This window comes from Hakea prostrata, chromosome 3, assembly GCF_041222555.1.
Source record: "Hakea prostrata isolate BN-2017 chromosome 3, UWA_Hpros_2, whole genome shotgun sequence".
In the NCBI taxonomy this organism is placed as follows: domain Eukaryota; kingdom Viridiplantae; phylum Streptophyta; class Magnoliopsida; order Proteales; family Proteaceae; genus Hakea; species Hakea prostrata.
In genome coordinates, this window is record NC_142602.1 from 14,138,860 (window position 1) to 14,159,504 (window position 20,645).

Sequence of the window (20,645 nt, forward strand, 5' to 3'; positions counted from 1 at the left end):
GGCTTGTAACCCAGCATTGAATAGGTCAACCTAAGAATATTTGTCCATCAATGAAAATTACATTAGTAAGAATATAAGTCAAAAATGTTCCCCAATTGAGTCTCAAGACTCTCAACTTTGGTAAGTTGTGTGGATTTATAATTGAAAGAGTAAGAAATCACAGATTGTAGAGGAAGAGGAAGATGAAAAAATGAGTCAAGAGTGGATTTTTCATTTAGAGTTATTCTTGTTTTTTTGAAATATTTATCTTGCTTATATCATAACTATGAACTCCTAACTACAAAAGGTGTCTTTTGATATACTTTTAACTTATATAGGAGGTTTAATTGATAAATTAGATAACACCAAAGAGTTTGAACCGCATCATTTTTACTAAGAAATTGTAGTCATTACCAATTGAGCCAATCCTTTAGTTGTAATAGAACCGATTTATATTAAACCATGCTCAAAAGAAGTCGTGGGTAAAGCAATCATTTCATGGTTCATGTATGTAAGGTGAAGTCTTCTTCTCAATAAATTAATTTCTTACCCAAGAAGAGAAATACATAAGGTGAAGCTTGGAGTTGATTATTTCATTACCTTTTATTCCAGTGTAATTTGATTGTCCCTTCTAGCCCGAAAGATTGTTACCCTAGCACGTAAAATTGATTGGCCTCTTCCCAATCCATGGTTGTTGAACTTAAGTAATTCCGACTCCACACGCTCCTCTTTCCATTCTCTATCAAAATTCTCCGGTCGAAAGCAACTCAATGGGGATGATTCAAGGCCAGATTAGACATGCCACCCAAACTTAAGGATGTGCTTTGTATCCAATCACAGCATAGATGCTTGGTTTTCAAATTTTGAAACATCAAAGACCCTTTGACAACAGTAAACTTTCTTTTGGAATTCTTGCACAAAGATTATAAAGGGACAGTCAACACATTGCTTTCTCCCTTGAAATCTTCTATTATCATGTAACAAGTGAAAACTTCCTGTTACTTTTTCCTTTTTGTTCTAATAATTGGAACTTTACAATTTGATGGATTTTAAATTCAATTTTCCCCAACAAGAACCCCCAATGTTTAAGCCTACATACCTACAAAGAGCATGAAGATAGGACTAAGAGTTCAGAAATCGCGCAGGTAGATCATAATATGATGGTCGGCGGCAGAGTCTCCTTAAACGAACGCTTTCCTGGCAAGATTTTGGTAAGAGAATATGAGAACTAAAGTAGCAACAAGTCTCCATAACAAAGAAATGGCTTTGTAGTTGCATTAACATGGCAATTTGACAATAATAAGATATGGGCTATCAATGTGGATTCATAGAAAGCCATATAATCCAGAAATAAATAGGGCAAAAAGCATAAATTTACCTCGGTATCATCATGGTCATAGCGAACCAGGAATATACACCTGCAACCCCTTATATCATGTAACCTCCTTTCGATGTTTAAAACATGAGCGTCATAGTAGATTGATTGATCCCTTCTCTCCTGACAATTCACCCAACAGAAAAAGAAAAGTGAACGTGATTGCAAGCCAAGGATGGGAGAAATTGGGAAAATCACACAAGAAAATCAGTTTTCAGACTAAATTACCTGGAAGCATAGGACAAGATCGCCAACCTTGACTTTCTGGCATTCTGAAGGCTCCAGAGGAAGAGAGCGTTCACGTACTGCCTTCTTTATAATAAGCCATTCATCATCTTCAGCACCAAATCCAATAAATCTCACTCGAACTTCCTGCAATATATAAAAAGTGTTCCATTTGATTCATATAGGTCAATTGGAAACCAAACAAGATTATCTCTAAGGATGGAATCTTCCTTCCATTTTAACCAATTATCTTTATAAATTATTGGAAAACATTCTCCAAAATTTTATTTGGATGATAATAAAATATCATAACCCCCCCCCCCCCCAAGAAGGGGAAAGAAGGAGAATGCACAAGATGTGAGAGAGGAGGTGGGCGAGCACCAGCCATCAGGTGGGGTGCTGGAGAGAGGAACCTAATAGGTAACAACAATGAGTCTGTTTCTTGGGGTACCCATAACAGGAGGGTGGGGATATGATGAAATCTAACCGAAATGTCAAAATAGATGGCTTTCCAAACCATGTCCAAGGACCTAGATTTGGAAGTCCATCTCCTGAGGTTACATTCATCCAAAAAGTACGCATTTATGTACAAAAGCAAAACACAATATGGATATCCAACACTCACACCAAAGTTCCTAGATGGCAAGTGGAACAGATTATCCAGGGAGGTAGAAATAAGGAATAATTTAACTGCTAGGTACAAACCGTAAGTGCAACACTTCTTCACATAGGGTGGAGAAATGCAATACCAGGGGATGACTTTAGGGCATCCTTCTTCTGAAGGGATCAAAGGAATAAAAACATTATTCAAATAGCCCCACATTGAGATCAAGAACTTTTTCCAAATGCGAGACACCTAAAAAAAAAACCCCGGCTGAATAAAAAAGAAAACCCTTTTGAAGGAAAAATGAGAGCGCATTTGTGAAAGGTACAGGAGACACAAATGCATTCCATCTAAAAAATTGGATCTGCCGTCTTCTAATAAATAGCAAAGAGGAGAGAGGAAGAAAGAATCCTTACATTTTCACCTGTACGACGAATCCTGTGAGAGACAAATGCAGCAACATCATACCTGAAAAGTCAAGTATTACATCGATGAAGTTCAGGTTGACTAGGGAAAAAAGAATATTCAAGCAACATTGCAATCCAACATCAACTCTGGGAGTTGTTTGGACAAAAATTATCGAGTATTCAGACGTCTGTTGACCATTTAATTCAGAGGGGTCTCAACTAAATGCAAGCAAGTTACTCAGGGGTGGGGGGAGGGGGAGAATTGCAATAGCATAAGCATTACAGAATGATATGGAAACGCAGATCATTGATAGTAGGGAGAAAACATAAGGCATCCAGTGGCGATCAACTTTCATTTTTTCACAGCAAAATAGTTGACAAACTGAAGCGTAAACTGGAGAAGATTTAGCAACTCTTGCTTCCTACTTATAACAGCTGGATCCATGGCCAGGACTACAGGAAAGGCCCATCTGTAGTCACAGGATGCAAGAGAGACTTTTATGGAAGGACCACCCAGTGCCCACAGAAAACAAGTTACAATATGCAAGCTAGCAAGTTGGTAGGGGCAGCTAGCATTAACTGCCATGCCCAATCTGGCAGGCTTTAAAAACATTTCCATAAAAAGGAAAAAAATGAAAGGAAAGTAAATATTGCTGTTAAAATCTAAATGGCTACCCTCCTTTTGCTCACCTAGGGTACCTCTCCCCACCTCAATATTAGTAGCAATGCAATTTTTTTCTTTTTCTGCGCAACACCTACAGTGTGATGGTGAAAGTTGTGTATGCCATTTAAGGGATTACTCCTAGTGCTACCAAAAACAGTGGGTTGTTGAGGTTAGTGGCTCTTTGATGCAAAAGATATCATCTACATGAACACAAATTGGTGAAAACCTAATAAGATGAAAATTATAGCTATTGCTTCTACGACGCAAGTTGGGAATAAATACATCAGGTCTTTAAGTCGATGATAACATTTAGAGCAATGGAATTGTGATCAGATCCATGGCATCTCAGCAAGATAAATATCAATATATGGAAGTTCTTAGTATAAACTTACATTTCTGTAATTACATCCACAGTCATCAATTCAATTTAGAAATATGAGCTCCATACTTCCTTAAATATAACAGAAGAATTTGTTTCTTAAGGCTAATCCTTCCACTAAACCATAAAAGTCGATGATTCACATGCAGCCTTTTCAGTTATCCAGTTCAGAGATACAAAGCAACCGTATTAGCTATGGAAATGTTGTATTCTCCTTTGGGGCATATGTTTTTTATCTGGAACGGAACACTCAATTTCCCAATCAATCTTTCTTCACTAAGTACTGCATCATATGTAGATGATCGAATCAGATATCACTTCTACAATAGATGACCATACCTCCAATGGTAGGTCAGTTACAGTGTCCCCAGTACACAAGGCTCCCACTACTGCAGGGTCTGGGAGGGAAAAATGTACCACAGCTTTATCACCTGATACTCAGGAGAGGATGTTTCCAAGTCTTGAATCCGCAACCATTAATTTGCAATAGCACAACTTAACTGTTGCCCAAATGCTTGCCTACGTACTAGCAAATGATATAAAATCTAGCAGAAAGGAACTGAACTTCACTTGGTACGAAATGGAGATTGTGAATGTTTATTCAAACTAAAATCCCATTACGAAACATATATTTTATGTAACATTACCTTAACAGCATCATCGCTGAAAAGAAAATCGAATAAATAAAGATAGCACTTAGTTGCAAAACTATAGAAAATAATCCCCACCAAAGACATTCCTTCTCCATGTGTCACCTAAAATCACCCTTCGAACATTGGACACTGTTCACAAATATAACAATTTCAACCTAATAATGAAGCAGACATGCAACAAGTGACAATGTTCGTAATCAAAGCAAAATTAGAAATAGTTCACCTTAGTGTGGCCTATAATCTACAAGAATGCAAATCATATATAAGTTTATAGTCACTAGTCTAGCAAATAATATGATGGCAGCAAAATCATAAATTTCAAGCTATAGAAGCAATAATTAAGTTCTTTTGTACACAAAAGGTAATAGCAAAAAGACCAACTTGGTCATTAAAGATTAGATTCAGAAGATTCAGCAACATTAATATCAGGAGAGTTTACCTGAGTCATTTTCCCAGATCCTTACATGGGTCTGGTCTCTATCAGTCAACATACACACCATGAATCATGCAGGGCAAATATCATGAACAAGACAGCACTGATGAAAACACATTCAAAAAGAAAAGAGAAAACAGAGGAACATAGAAAAGAACAGACCAGCAGAAAAGCATTGCAGCACAACCTACTGTATCAAATCCATACTTACCATGCCCCATCTTTTGATGACTTTGCCTCAAACTCCAAATCAGAGAGATCTAGATCCTTTTTAACTGTTCAACAGGATTAAGGGGAAAGCTTTCATTGATGGCCTATATATAAAATAAAAGTACATTTAATAGCACAAAGAACAACACAATAAGTGTCATTTCCATAACTCCATAAACTTAGATAAGAGCAGTTCAATATCAGTATTAAGAATGATAGGCAGAAATAATCATCAGATATGTTGCTCCAAAAAAAATATGGAAAGCAAATGCTGTTCAGAAAAGGCAAGCATTAGATATTTCTGAAAATACACATGGAATTCATTCCTGAGTTCTCCGTCTAATTACTTAACTAGCCAATTACTTAACAAAAAACAGTTAAGAAGGGTGAAAAAGCTCACAGAAATATCCAGCGATTCAATTACAAGTAGATTCCAAATGAATTACTCTAGTGTTTCATAACAAGAAACTACACATAGAATGAAAGAGGAACACTTAGAAGAATGCTTCATATGTCATTGCAAGGTCAGCAATTACAATGCCCTAAATTAACGCAATAGACAATAGCTGGATTGCACTCATTTTACCCTAAAGAACACATGGATGCTAATGCTTTGAAAGATGAAGTAAGCATCATGCTTTGCTGGGGAAATATTTTTGCAGCAGTACCAAGAGTAAGAAATCGATATTTAAGATATTTTTGTTAAAAGGGAAATGACTAGCTTTTCTTTTTTTAACTGCTGGCTGCCCATACAATTCCTAACAGGGTGCTGACACATCATTGCCACAACTAGGTGAGGTCTATATTCAATTAATACCCCCAAATGAAAACAATAAACAAATAAAGAACATGTTTTATTCCTCCAGAATCCTGTACATCCCAGACAAGAGAATAATTCACACATGTCACGATAAGATAACCATTGAATACTGTTCCGTCCAAAAAGAGAACACTCCTTTGAAGCTGAATTGTCTTCAAATGTTTCCTCACCAAGGTCCTAGATATATGACAGTCTTTTAATTCAGTTATACGAGTCTCATGCATATTTACAAGTTACAACTTCATGCATAAGCTGTGGAGAAACTTGGAATAATAAATCTCTGAACATGTTCAATGGCCATAAAGTTTAGAAAAGGTTGAGGCTCATATTATAAAATTCTATCCAATAAGTACATGCAGAAAATAGTGAAGGAAAAATGCTTAATGTCTAGACTGAAACCAAAGCATCACATAACCATGTAAAGGTAAATTAATCTTATTGAAGGAAAACAAACACATGATGAGATATCAAAATAGAAGAAAGCAGTAAACAGTGGAACGTTACATGCCAAGAAAGACTATTTTTCTTTCCACAAACCCCACATCAACAATTCAGTTCACAGTTGCATAACAATTTGTCACTTGTGTTACACCAAAAGTGTAATCACGGCATTTTTTCCAAAGTTACCACTTCACCGGCACCACACAAATCACAGAAAAAGAAGGGGATAAAACAGCACCTTTTGGATTTTCGGAAGTCTCAAGCGAATCAACTGAAACTAGCACCGGCGGAGGACCAACTGGTTCATTGGAGACACTAGGTGAGGAAGTAGTTTTTACAGTCAAATCTTGCTGCTTATTTTGAAGCCAACTTTGTATCTGACAGAGAATACCAGCATTGAAGAGTCACAGAGCAGTCTAAACTACAATACAGTATGGACCAAGTTTTCCTTAAGCCCTGGTGACTGAACCCTTCCCACACAGTGAAGGAAAACTTTCTCCATGCAGTATTGGAAAAATATACGTATTAAAAATAAAGTTACAATCCCAAAAAAGGAAAAAACCTGTTTCCATGTCACAGGAGTTTTCCCAGCACGACCTGCAGAACGACTAAAATAAAGACCATAGTGAATAAACAGGAAATTATGTCAGACACTACAAGCCTTGCATAGAAAAGGCAAATAAAATACATTCAAAGCTCTAACCAAAAGTTTTTTATACATTCAAGACAACAGTTGGATATGCTTAGGATGAAACTCACTTAAAATTCTTTGCAATCTTACAGCAGGAATTCTGATTTAGGATTTCTTCCCCTTTTTCCTTGAGTAAACCCTCCATTTTTGCAGTCTATGAGACAGAAACAATTAGTTTTTATAACACTGATGAAACAAAACAGAAAGAATGCAAACAGAAACAAGCTTTGACAGTGCTAGAAACAACTGGTTCCAAAATGGCATCATCCAGAGTTTAGTAACTAAGTTAATTGTGTGGGAGAAGAACAACTTAGAATACCGATATTATGACAACTGAAAGAGACCCAAAGAAACACAGTAATGATATGTTAACCTGCAAGTCAAAAAATTGCACAATAGTACTTATTCTCCAACTTAATTCTACTGTGCACTTCTGAAAAACCACACATACCATGTTATGGAAAGATACAAGAATCGCAGTCCTGGTAAGGCAACTCAAGAAGGATTAGCCTTTGGTGAGATTTTTTTTTTTTTTTTTAAATACACAAAAAGCCTTTAGTGTGAATAAATGCACCTTTGCAAATGTTCTACAAGATGGCTCGTTATCCCATTCCAAAATTATGTTGCTAGAATCAAATAATCACAAACATGAATACGTCGTGAGTGCACTTCTCCTTAAAATCAAAACGTAAAACCTACGCAGTGGAAGTGCAATCCAAGAAAGCGTTGCACATGGAAATAAGCAATCTATTTTGGATTAACGAGTCACATTACATACCCAATACCCATTACATCAACTTCTCCTTTTTTTTATTTTTTCAAGCTTACCCACTGTAAAGCCAGATTCCAAGAACCAATGTTCGATAACACAAGCATTACCTATCCACAAACACAACAAGAGAGAGATTACCTCAGCCTCCGTAAAACCAGAAGAAGCCCGATTATTTCTAGGCCGAAGCCGAACCATTCTCGGATACTCTTGGAGTGAAGAAAATTATAATTGCCTTCTGGATTTGCTCCTGCAAAACAGAAATATATAAGGCATAAGCATTGCCATGGTAAGAGTACCTTTTTTCCTACTTCAAACTTGTTGGGATTTGTTCAAAGAATCCATTTTACTATTAAAAACACGAATAAAATCCAAAAAGACCTCTCTCGCTTACTACTTGGCCCTAGCTTTCCGTTCGATGCTTCGATTCTTCGATTCTCGTCTTCTACATTATATGTTACAAGAAGGGAAGGAATGTTTGCTTCCGCATGTGGTAAGCAGGAGAAGTCGTCTTATATAAATCCCATGGGATCCTCTGCGCTGTCTCTCCTGGAGACCCCTCACGTCAAGGCGTCAATTAGTTTGAACCTCGCCGATTCTCCAACTATACCGGTATGTGTTGAATTCTTAATTCGTATCAGCCGGAATGTAATCTTTTCCTTTTTTTACCCTTACAATTTTTTTTTGGGGATTTTTTCTTGTAGAACCGCGTTTTAAATCACAACATTCTTTTCTGGAATAAATATTGTTTCCCTTCAGTTCATTATATAATTTTTTGATTTTTTGATTTTTTTTTTTTTTTGAGGTTCATCCCGACCAGCTTGCGCATTACATCATCAAGGGAGTTTTTATATAATTAATAGGATAAATATCATTTATCTTCCCTCTAGCTAGACAAATAATACTTACATCCCCATTTCTTATAATTAAGAGGGGAAGTAAGTGAGCATATAACTCGTCTAGCTAAGAGGAGAGGTAAGTGATATTTACCCTAATTGATATAGAAAAGGTCCAATAGTCCCCGTACCAATGGAATACCCCGTACCTCCAACAACTATCTCCTCACTATCCAGATTTATCCCGAAATAACTGAAGATGCGTGTCAATAAGATCCCAAAGCAAAGATTCCTAACACCCGGATGTGTGACAACCTCGATCATAACATTCTGTATAATGTAAGACAGATCGATCTCAAACTCCATATAAATCTGATAGATGAGTAAGGCATCAATCACCGTAACCACATGATGATGTCTTGCCATCGGTATGATGTTCCTCCCTACAATCCGTCCGATTAACTACACGCCGATGCAATCATCTACAATTCGCCCTGTTCCTAGTCTGGCTAATAACATCTAATCATGACATAATATAAGTTTTACTTATTCTCTTTCATAGTCGTAAAAAAAAAAGAAAAAAAGGGAAGAAAAGAAAAAAAAAAAAAATATAAAAAAAAATTTTTTATTGTTTTTGTAAAAAATACACTTGGGGGAAAAAAAAAAAAAGAGGAAGGAAAGAAAAAAAAAAAACCCCTAAGGTTTTGTCCCCCAAATTCATGGCATAATATAAGTTTTGGTGATTTCATGTGGAATAATCTTATCTTATATGATTAAATGGCAAATAGTGAAGAATTAGGATTCCACTAACATAGTGACGCGATCAAATTATTAATCAAAAAAGCTTCAATCATGCGCATTAATGTCAAACAACATTTTGTACTCTTGAATCTAAAATTTCGATCGAGATTTTCATCCGACGGTCCAAAATATGTCGGTCGAGCGTGCACATTTAATGCGCATGACTGTAAGGTCTAATAGTAAAGATAAATTAATTGTACCTAAAAAAATTTATCAGACATGATGATGTCTAGAATGTCCCATATTCATTGATGATAGCTGCTCACTATAAATCACCTTGTCTTTTTATATCTTAATCATGACGGATCACTGGATCGGCATAGATACCATCAACGCATTTGGTCAATTATTAATAAAGACAACCATGATTCCAAGAACAAGCAACAGTCACTGATGAAGACGATTCCAAAGTTGTAATCCACAAAATACAACAGTTCGTTTTAAATATCAAAAAAATATTTAGATCTTCAAATATATATTTTTTCATACAAATGCTCATAGCATCAATAGTACTATTGAATTGGAAGAATTACATTCATTGCTTATGTTTAATGTACAAACTACGATGATATGAATCATATAGGATTTTCAGAGGATGAAAATGGTCCACATCATTGGAATCCTTAGCAACTAACTCATCAAATAGGGTTTTGAAATTTAAAATTTTTGATAAATTTGGATAAAAAGGTGACTTAGAAGGGTGATGATTATAGCAAATACTGCTTGTTGGCCAACTGAGATGATCTTCTCTTTGTTCTTTCGAGAAGTTTGACGAACTGCGGAAGAGATGAAGAAAGCCAGGGATATAGATTCTTCTTCTACTTTGAAAATTGGCCTTCCAATCACATTCTTGTATCTTTCACTACTCAACACCTGAGATAATCAAAGAGAAGGTATCATATATCATGCTTTGAGGCTTTTCCTGCTTTTGTCAAGTACCCAACATTTAGTATTCGAACTAGCTTGTATTTCTAAAGAACTACCTAGAGTAGGAGTTGTTGAGGACAACGATTTAATTGAACCCAATTTAATGTATGGGTGTTAGATTCAATTAGCCTAGCATGGGAACCTATCCAAAGTAAGACCTGCTTAGAGTCCGTCTTCGGCGATGGTAGAAGCATGGTAGTATGTTAAGTACTTAATGAGATCCAATTTGGTCTACGGGCACTAGATTGTATGGGATAAGTTTATCAAATACCTAACATCGTGTAATCATATTTTAAGCCGTTGGATGGAAACAATGAAGCTATGTAGTATAGCCATGTTCATCCAACACTTAACAGAAAGCCTATCCCTGTTGGGTTTAGATGTGTACCTGCAATTGATCACCAATTGTGACAACGATTGCATCCTTCTCTGGGCAGAAAGACATCCAACCTTTCTTTGAGTAGACGCGAAAATCAGAAGCGTCTTCACATATGTGTAAGCACAAGGAATGGGAATACTCAGAACCTTTTATCAGCATTCGAATTATATGAGATTTCAAAGAACTCAACCATTGGTTTGCGGCATTGTTTCTACAATGCTTGTAAAGACAACAGATCGAGCCAACATTTTGCTCTCCATTCAGCGATTCAGTTCCATTGATTGATCTTTCGAGGTTTCTTCCCGCAAAAACTTGTAGAACTCTGATGGCCACTTCCTCGATTTCCTTAGAGAGGTTTTCCATTCTCTGGCTGAGATAATGTTGGTTGTTAATTTATAGAAATATCAATAATAATTAACAAGAACTTATCTGAGGCATCTTCTTCCATAACTAGAAATCATTAATTATTTGAGTCTGTGGTATAATACCTGAAATTTGAATATCCTTTAGGCCAATTTCCCTCCATTACCGACTTCAAACCATCCTCTCTACACCAAACGAATTCTTCACTCGCATCTCCGTCATCAGACATCTCTTCACCGCATGACGATTCATCGAATCCGTACAATTTTGCAGACGATCTCGCAGCAAGCGCTTTGGCCTCTGGTGGTAGACGGAATATTTCAGTAGCGGCAGCCGAAACGGATCGGACCAAATCTCGAGAGATTCCATGGTTAACGATCTGAAAACAGCCGATCGCGGTGGCAGATTCTGTAAGATTTGAGGCGGTATCGTCGTCCATAGACATCAATGACCGGAAGTCGATTCGAGGCATGCTCTGGATTGGAATTTGTCGAGGGAAGAGGAGATCAGGCAAGACGAGATTAGGAACTCGAATCGACTGCTCCAGGAATTCCGAGAGCTCGTCGTCGTTTACCACACCAGATCGACGACCGCCTACAATGGCGACGGGAGAAGGTGGTGGAGCTCGGAAATCGGGCGGCTTTGCTGACATAGGTTCCGGTGATACTGCCATGGAACTGATGGAAGAGGATTATTAGTGTCTTCTGCTGCTGCTGTAAAATGTGAATGATCTGAACCTGACCTGAGATGATGTTCATGGCTTAACACTAACTACTTCGATTTCTATATAACAATTCTATCGACGAGAGAAAGGAAAAGCAAAGCTTGAAGCAATGATAGCATTGTCTCCGGCGTCGCTCAAGATTCGAGAATCACATCATCATTGCGTTTTTCCTTTTCACTTTTGCCTTTATTTCTGGCCCCTCTGTGTTTCCATGCGATGTGAAATCGAACACCTCAAGGCAACATGAACAAGAAGAACCGAATTGAATAACAGTAATCGATATTGTGAATAATGGCAGTTCCATGCCAGGCTGCCACCGCCATTTTTTCTCCTTGATTGGCGTTGATGCTAGAACAGAAAAACACCTAGCAGAAGAAACCCTTATTAGGTGAGTTGATGCCATTAATCCAATAAAAGGACCCACCAGATCTTGTAAAGAGAAACATTCCTTTTTAGTTTTTACCTTTACAGTCGTTCCTTCCTTAACCAAAGAAGGCGGGCTATGTATAAGGTTTGTTTTGAGCGTGTGGTGTGTGTTCGTGTGCGTCCGCCGTTCCATTCCCATGCTCTGGTTAATATTTTCTTTCTTAGCAAAATCACATTTACACCCCTATAGTTTGCAAATAAATAATATTATCACCCCCAAAAAAATTATTTATTATAAACATCTCTTTATATTTGCAAACAACTACATTTTACGTACACAATTTTTCAATGCCCATACAAATTAAACTCCTTTTGCTCTTGCCTCCAAAAGTTCCTTAAATAGACCATCAACCACTTAACCACAGCTCTCCCTTTGGCTTGAGCCACATACATACTTATCATCTATCTATTCAGACACTATATGCTCCTTTGATTTTTTTTAGGTAAATATTACTTACCTCCCCTCTTAGCTAAAACAAATAGCATTTATACTTCCTCTTAGTTGAATAATATCATTTACCTCCCCTCTTACCTAATAATTATATCAAACACCTCCCCCTCTTGTTAACTCTTTCAGTTAAATTTAACTTTTACAGTTAAATATCTTCCTAAAACCCAAAACTACCTTTGGCTAAAAACATACTTTTAGTATAGACCCAAAATCAACTTAAATTGATGTTATTTTAAGAATCAAAACACCCTTAATTAACTTTGATTATTTAATTTAAATGTTAATAAAAAGATTTAAAAAAAAAAAAGAGAAAAGAAAATAAAAGAAGAAGAAGAATAGAAGAATCCATGCTTCATCTTCTCCAACCAAGATGTCTCAATTAAAATTGCATTTTGATATCAAGTAGTATGTGTTTATTAAGTTGGTCGATAAAAATTAAATATAAAAAAATACATTCAGGTTTTAATAGTTAAAGATAATTTTGGTTTTAAGTATGGTATTTTGGTTTTTAACTGCTATTTTAACTGAGGGTAATTTAGTATATTAACTATTAGGATGATTGCTGTAATTTAGGATTTAAAATGATAAAATGTTTTCAGTCAAGGGCAGTTTAGGGTTTAAAAAAAAATTCACAGTAAAAATGAAATTTATTTGAGAAAATTAACAGAAGATAAGTGTTTGTATGTTAGCTAGGTAAAAAGAGAGGTAAGTGACATTATCCAACTAAGAGGGGATCTAAGTGCTATTTATTTAGCTAAGAGGGGAGGTAAATGATAATTACCCTTTTTTTCCTTTTTTCTAGGGTCCGTTTGGTTACATGATTCATAAATGCAAGATTTATACCTGCTTGGTTGTGGAAATCCATGAATTCATGTAATCTAAATATTCATTTTTTTTACACTAAACACGTGTATTTGTAGACTTATGGGGATGGATGGAAATGAAATCCATAAATTTCACCCAAACTATAAAACCGCTAAACATTTGCACATTCACAAAAATCATGTTGACTAAATAGTTTTTCAAGATGAATCCACATATTTCATTCCATAAATTCAAATTAATCAAATAGTTAATTTTATGAATTATGACTCTATAGATTTGAAATCTCAGACATTTGAAATCTCCAACTCATATAAACAAACATGCCCAATTTAAGGAATATACTGATGCTTTTTGACCACACATTTTGTTTGAGATTTATGTCTAAAATTGATATTAAAAAATAATAATAAAAATAAAATAAAATAAAATGAAACCCCAAACAACACCCTATATTGATCAACGAAAAGAGGGGGGAAATGCAGGACAACGGAAAAAAAAATGCCAAACCGGTTCAGATGTATATCTACAAAACTAACAAGGGATATTAGTACTAGACCATTTACCTACCCTTAGTCTCTTCAATAAATCATTATTTAAAAATTATATATTTTTTATGCAAGGTTCATTTTTTAAAAAAATTTCCATCATTTCAAAATAGAAACAGATTTTAACACCAACACCCCCCCCCCAAAAAAAAAAAAACATGAGATGCCGAAGAGAAAACTAAGTAGCAGCTTTAGTGGAAAATTTTCCCGAATGAGTGAGTGCAAAAACAAGAGCCATCCCTACCATCTCCTCCTCCTCTTCAACTTCTTTGTCATTTTCTTTTCTACCTCTTTTACTGAACATAATCTCTATCAGTGTTATGTCATATCCGTACTAGTGTCATTCACAAATGTGTTCACATTTTTCTACTATAAATTTGGGGTGAGGGTTTATAAAAATCTTATTTCTAATTTGTTTTGTTAGTTTTCAGAGATGAGTCTCACACCTAATGTTTGATGAAAATGTGTGAAAAGAATATGACTTCTACCCATCAATACATGGACATACAAATGAGGGAGGGAAGAGAGATAAGGAGAATAAAGGTAATAATTTGTCTTTGAAATTGCATATTTTTTTCAGCCCAAACTCCCCCTAAAACTACAACATATGAATTTCAAAGAGTTTTTTTTTTTTTTTTTTTGTTCATCTAGCTAGCTTATGCCCACCTTAACTAATCTTCAAGGATGCTTTATATAATTAATATAGACGGGGCTTCGTCCCTGACCCCAAGGGGATTTGAACTCTGATCTCCTATGTGGAAGCGTTCTCAAGAAATTTATTTGGTTGGAAAAAAAAATGCAAATATTTTGATGCAAAAGTCAAATTTATTTGATGGTGTAAAATAAGTTGAAATTTTTAATAACAGGTAATATTTTTTCTAAAGTAAAAATAATTCTCACGTTTCAAAGAAAACTGTAAATTTGGTTCACCGACCAAAAACCCAGTTGAATCAAAAACCCTGGAATCATCGCTCTCCACTGCCGGCCCTCGACTTCTCCCTCTTTCTCTTTCCCGTTCGGATCATCACCTTCTTGCTTCTCTCTCCACTATAGCTGTTCTTATACTTTCTTCCGTCCCTATCCTTTGGGATTCTGCAGGTGCGTCTGTTTTCACTAACCCAACAGTGGGATTCTTCTACCGAATCAGGAAATTCAACTCAAGGTATTCATCGTAAAATTTTGATGCTTCAATAACTTAAGGTTTGGGATCTGTTTTCTTCTCCTTGGCTTTTTTTGTTTGTTGATTTAGTTCTTCGCGCTAATTGTGCTTGGTCGAACTAAATTCAAATCCAAGTCCAGCCTGCCAGTTGTTTGATGCAAATCCAAAATGGGCTCAGGCGATCATAGGATTTTAGTTTAAAAGCTGAACCATTTCTTCCCGATTAGTGATACATCAATGGCGACTGCAGGGGATCCTCTTTTCTTTGTGGCTTTTGTAAATGCAGTTTCTCCATAGAGGCATTGAGTTTCTGCAGATAGTGTGCATTTCCTTTAAGAGCCACTGTTGGGTTGCTTTAAAGCCATGAGTTGTTGGATGACCATTATAATTTAAAGCGTCTTAGTACTTGTTTTGAAAGCTTTGTTTATTTTTATATCTTCAAGTAATTAGGTTAACTGTTCACTATATGACCAGATGACTCCCACCAGCAGTCCAAGCAGATAGAGATGTGTGCTTTTATGATGGCTTATTATATTTTATAGAAGAGTAGTTGAATGTCCTGTATGTGTTTGTGAAAATGTGTGTCTGAGGGGGGAGAGAGATTCTCTTTTTATCTATTTATCACTGTGTTTGCATTACTTGCTGCTTTGTTCTGCGGGTTCAAGTCTCAATCATGCAAGTTGCATTTAACTTTAAAAGATGATGAGCAACTGCACTTTACAAATTATTCTGCAAAAGCAGCAAAACAATTGTAGTTTCACAGTACTTCAGTTGAAACTAAACATAGCTCAGTGGACACTGATCCAACTTTTAAAGCTCAAGTGTGTTATGCTGACCTCATATTGGTCTAATCTTGCTTCCTTTTTGCTGTCTAAGTATGGCAACTCCAAGTACAGGATGATGACAGAGCAAAAAGAAGGCTTGATTTAAGGCAGGAATAGGGTCTGATTGAAAAGTTAACTGTGATAGCATAGCAGAACTATCATGGTGTTGAACCTCCTCTGAACAATGCCATCCTTGATAGTTGTTATTTGTTAATCAAACAATTCAAAGACTATGACCAATAAAGACAGAGAGACCGTTTAAAAAAAAATCCCTAATTTTACAGCCAACTAAACAACTTGGTAAAATTAATTTCACTTTACTTCACTTGTAACCAAACGACATAAAGGGAAAAAGAATTCCCTTGACTTCCCTTCCCTTTTCATTCCCCTTGCAACCAAACATTTTCATCAAAACTGTTGTCTTAGGGCACTGGGCAGGCAAGGTGAAACCACCGTGGCTAGCAATCAACGGGAACACTGTCCAGTTACAGGTTTCAAGGAGAGTTTACATGTACCTACAGACTCTGCAACTAGGTTTCTCTGAAGAGGTTCAAGGTTCTCTTCTGAGACTGATTTACAGAATGGTAAGATAAATTCCAATGTCTATTCGCGCACAACCCTGCTAGGTTCCATTGATTATGTACTACTTGAAGAAACTTTAATTCAAACTCGGCTTGACCTTCAGTTGGCTTTACTGTATTCTTGTCTATTTTGTTTCAATATTGGAAGGAAATATAAGTTCTTTGATTCGAGTTTCAGAAGTCACTACTTGCTGGATGAATTGTATTTGTGATTCATGTGAACTTTTTCATCTTTTTGGGGAATTGGAAACTATGTCACTGTTGGTTCATCTTTATTTCACAGAATTTAAGAATCCAGAGAAATTTCTTCTCATGTTTATGAGTCTCTAATAGGACGACTTTCTTTAATATGTTGGGAATGAAGGGTTATTTATTTTAAATTATTCTCAAGATGTAGCCTTTGGGGTTGGACCTTGTTCAACGAGGTTTTTGGTGCTAAATTTTTTAAGGGAAACGTTTAATGCCTGAATTTCTTGTTCCTGATTTTCTTTTTCTTTTTTTAATTGTTAATTTTCTTGGTTATATGTTTGAATCAAAATCTTCGTTTGGGTCGAACCTGAATAGCATGTGTAAGAGGTACGCCATGTTTAGGCTTCATTTTTCATAAACAGGACAACCCTTCTTCTTTTTGAATCCTTCTGGTGACTGTCTTAATATTTTTCCACTGACCTCTATTATCTTCTTGAAACGGATAAAGTAAATTTCAGAAACTACACCAACTGGCAAAGTTTCAGCGCATCTTATGGTCCCTTTGTTGTTTATACTTGTTATACTATTTGCTTGTTTTTGTACAATTTCAAAAGGAATTTTTTCTTCTTGAATAATTGAATGGATTTACTATGTACCTTGATTCTTCAAATTCTGCCAGGCTTAGTTGATTTTAGACCACAACCAATGGTCTTTCAAGAATCCTGTTTGATTAGAAGAGTGTTGTAAGATACAATTTTTTATCAGTGAAGTGAAACAAAATGGAATGGTTAGAGATTGTAAAATAAATCTGCATTTGGAAGTGTTTGGTTGCATGGAGAGTCAATGCAACATGTCAGATAACATGTCAGACCCAGAACATATATGTTATGAAAGATAAATCTGAATTGTTTTGATTGAGAAGTGGTGTAGCAGTTATTTGCTATATTTCATATGATTTTTAAGTCTGTTACACTGGTTTTCTTGGTGACAGAGGGCCTAGGTGCAAAATTAAGGTTGCTTTACTGTGACCTATTGGTTGTGGGATCAAGTCTGGGAACAGCCTCTTTGCAAAGAGAAGATAAGGCTGTGTACATTATGACCATCCCCAAACCATGGCTTGAGCCTTGTGCTCAGGTTATGCCTACACAAGTTCTTGGAGATCATAGTAAAACTTTGTTCTTTTTAGGAAATATTTCACTCTGGGATCTAACCCGAGAGGACTTCTATTCTAAAAGCAACAATATAGCAGATTGTTGGGATCTGTTTTAATTATTTTATTTGTATCTCTTTTTAGTATCCTTATGTATATTTCTTGTTTGGTTCGCCCTTTCCTCCAGGTGAGATTCTAATTCAACAAAGGAAACAGAAAGTGTGAAACATGCCGCTTTATGACTGTATGCTGTTGTTGAAGCCTCATGTTAAAAAGGAATCTCTATTGGAATTGACTGCTCGGGTAGCACAACATGTTTGCAGAAAGAATGGTGTTCTTACTGACATGAAGTATTTTGGTACTGTTCAGTTGGGTTATGGTATTAAGAAGCTCGACGGGAGGCATTACCAGGTGCATTTATATTTGCTGTTCTGTCATCAATTCTGGTTGATGTTTGCCTGTGGTTTTTTCCCCATTTCTTAACAAATTTGTCTCTATTATTGTATTTGAAATTCTGACTCATTTTGTGAAACAGCAGCTTATGAATTTTTGTCGTTGTATTTTCAATATTTCACCAATTTATTTCTCTGTGGAAATTTAAGAAAATTGCTGTTGACATCAGAGCCAGGTTTCCTTATGTGCTATTGTATAGTGTGGTTGTCTTTTGGAGCTATTATAACAAATTCATGTTCACTTTCAGTTGGTCTGACCAAGATTTTTTTTATTTTTTTTTTTTTTTTTTGGGGGGGGGGGGTGGGGGAGGGAGGGGAGGGGGGGGGGGGAATGCTCCTAATGCAAGAACACAAAAGAAAGCGGGTATGCACAGCAAACTGAACCAGGCGGATTCTGCTGACATAATATAACCTGTAGGTAGATACATTAAACTAATTAGGTGCATCTAAATGATATCAGGCAGGAAATAGAGTGAAACAACTTCTATTTAAGATTGAAGAGGAAATTATGAAGTTTTTTTTTCATTAATTATAATTAGTCACTAGTGGAGAGGGTTAATTATCTGGATTGCTTGGACTCCGATGATGAGGTCCCTTGGTGTATGCTTTTTGCTGATGACATTGTGTTGATTGATGAGACTCGAGTGTGGATTAATACCAAATTAGAATCATGGAGAGTAGCTTTGGAATCAAAAGGCTTTAAACTAAGTAAAACAAAGACAGAATATCTAATTTGTAACTTTAATCATGATCGGGTAGACGATGAGGTGGTGATACTTGATGATAAGGAGATTCCTCCGAGTGATTGTTTTAGGTACCTAGGTTCAATCATAAGTAAAAGATGTGATTTAGAGGATGATGTTTCTCAAAGAATTAAAATAGGGTGGATGAAGTGGAGAGGTGCGTCCAGGGTCTTGTGTGATCGACATATTCCATTAAAGCTTAAAAGAAAATTTTATAGGACCGTTGTTTGACCAGCTATGATGTACGGTGCAGAGTGTTAGGCTGTTAAAAAGAATCATATATATAAACTCAGTGTGGCAAAAATGAGGATGCTAAGATGGATAAGTGGCAAAACTAGGATGGATAAGATAAGAAATAATCATATTAGAGTTGGTTTGGGAGTTGCTCCCATAAGTGTTAAGCTTCGAGAAAGTCATCTGAGGTGGCACGATCACGTTCAACGGAGACCTATAAATGCCCCTATATGGAGAAATGATATAATCCAGATTGAAGGAACTAGAAGAGCTAGGGGTAGACCTAAGATAACCTTAAGAGAAGTGGTGAGAAAGGATATGCATAGTTTAGGCCTAGAATCTAGCATGGCCTCGAACAGAACTGATTGGAAAGCAAGAATCCATGTAGCCGTCCCCATTTATTTGGGACAAGGCTTATTGTTGTTATTGTTGTTGTTACTTGGACTCCGATGATCCAATCGAAGCACAACTTTTAGAAATTGTGAGTCTTCCAATGATTATTGCCCATGTCCACTATTGAATAACCCATTCCTGGAACTGTTGAACTTTTGAACAGGGTCAATTGATGCAGATGACAATGATGGCTACCCCGAACTTCAACAAGGAGCTACAATACCTGAATAAGGAAGATCGACTACTACGATGGCTTCTAGTGAAGCACAGGGGTACGAATTACGGGTTGAATTTTTTGGGTGAAGATTTTGTACAGGGTGAGCTGAAAAAGTTTCCCAGGACCAGACTGTATGACGATGAAGACGTTGATGATGATGATGACGACGATGAGGAATATGAGATACATGAAGAGGACGCCAAGGAAAACGAAACTGTGAATTGAGCTGTTGGGACTTTCTGGTCTTTGCTTTGTTCCTTACATGTTTGCATCTGGTTTAAACAGAGCTTGTACTACTTAATTTAACTGGCGTCATTTTCTCTTGAGTTTTAATCTTCTGCAGCTTTAAAGTTGTGTTTAATGGTGGTGGGTGTGTAAATGCGTAATTAACATTTTGGTTTAATGATTTATCAACCAATGTGATTATGAGATAGGACTGAGCAGTAGCCTGAGAAAAATAGGAAGGCTTCAGTCAGTAAGCAACAACCAGATCCAAACATTAGACGGGGCCCAGTGTTTTGAGCACGCCACTGCGTAGCTATACAATGGCAAAGGCCATTTTGCTGCCTTTATTTAGTTGAGATTGATTTTTGTTTATCTCCTGTAGTAACTGTCCGGCTGCGCAGTTCCTTATTTGTTTGTAATGTCTTATTCAGGTTTGCAAAGACTTGTCAAATAATGGTCCAGAAATTGCGATTCATTATTTAGCTAAATTATTTCTTCCATTGAAACCATTTCTAGTCTACGAAAGTTTTTATATGACCCCCCCAACGTAG

General features: G+C 36.3%; 3 protein-coding genes across 4 annotated transcripts; 1 reads left to right on the top strand and 2 right to left on the bottom strand.

Moving 5' to 3' along the window:
* Positions 1-842: 842 nt before the first annotated feature.
* Positions 843-8,225, bottom strand: SHH1 (SAWADEE HOMEODOMAIN protein). Of its 2 annotated transcripts, none has more exons than XM_089147029.1 (10): positions 8,045-8,225; positions 7,792-7,900; positions 6,950-7,035; positions 6,753-6,798; positions 6,429-6,567; positions 4,931-4,994; positions 2,600-2,651; positions 1,583-1,726; positions 1,358-1,477; positions 843-1,176 (listed from the first exon to the last, which is right to left on the bottom strand). In XM_089147029.1, exons 2-10 carry the CDS (start codon positions 7,846-7,848, stop codon positions 1,102-1,104), a joined length of 783 nt encoding a protein of 260 aa, XP_089003155.1. In that variant the 5' UTR covers positions 7,849-7,900; positions 8,045-8,225; the 3' UTR covers positions 843-1,101. The 2 variants fall into 2 exon arrangements, with proteins under 2 accessions (XP_089003155.1, XP_089003156.1); XM_089147030.1 differs by having other exon boundaries at positions 8,032-8,225.
* A 1,225-nt stretch (positions 8,226-9,450) lies between these two features.
* DTA4 (downstream target of AGL15-4) lies at positions 9,451-12,019 on the bottom strand. The gene is made up of 3 exons (XM_089147031.1): positions 11,082-12,019; positions 10,603-10,963; positions 9,451-10,160 (listed from the first exon to the last, which is right to left on the bottom strand). Exons 1-3 carry the CDS (start codon positions 11,627-11,629, stop codon positions 9,945-9,947), a joined length of 1,125 nt encoding a protein of 374 aa, XP_089003157.1. The 5' UTR covers positions 11,630-12,019; the 3' UTR covers positions 9,451-9,944.
* A 2,843-nt stretch (positions 12,020-14,862) lies between these two features.
* On the top strand, positions 14,863-20,300 carry LOC149020999 (Translation elongation factor EF1B/ribosomal protein S6 family protein). Its single transcript, XM_089149253.1, has 3 exons — positions 14,863-15,089; positions 18,018-18,241; positions 19,816-20,300. Exons 2-3 carry the CDS (start codon positions 18,059-18,061, stop codon positions 20,092-20,094), a joined length of 462 nt encoding a protein of 153 aa, XP_089005379.1. The 5' UTR covers positions 14,863-15,089; positions 18,018-18,058; the 3' UTR covers positions 20,095-20,300.
* Positions 20,301-20,645: the final 345 nt, after the last annotated feature.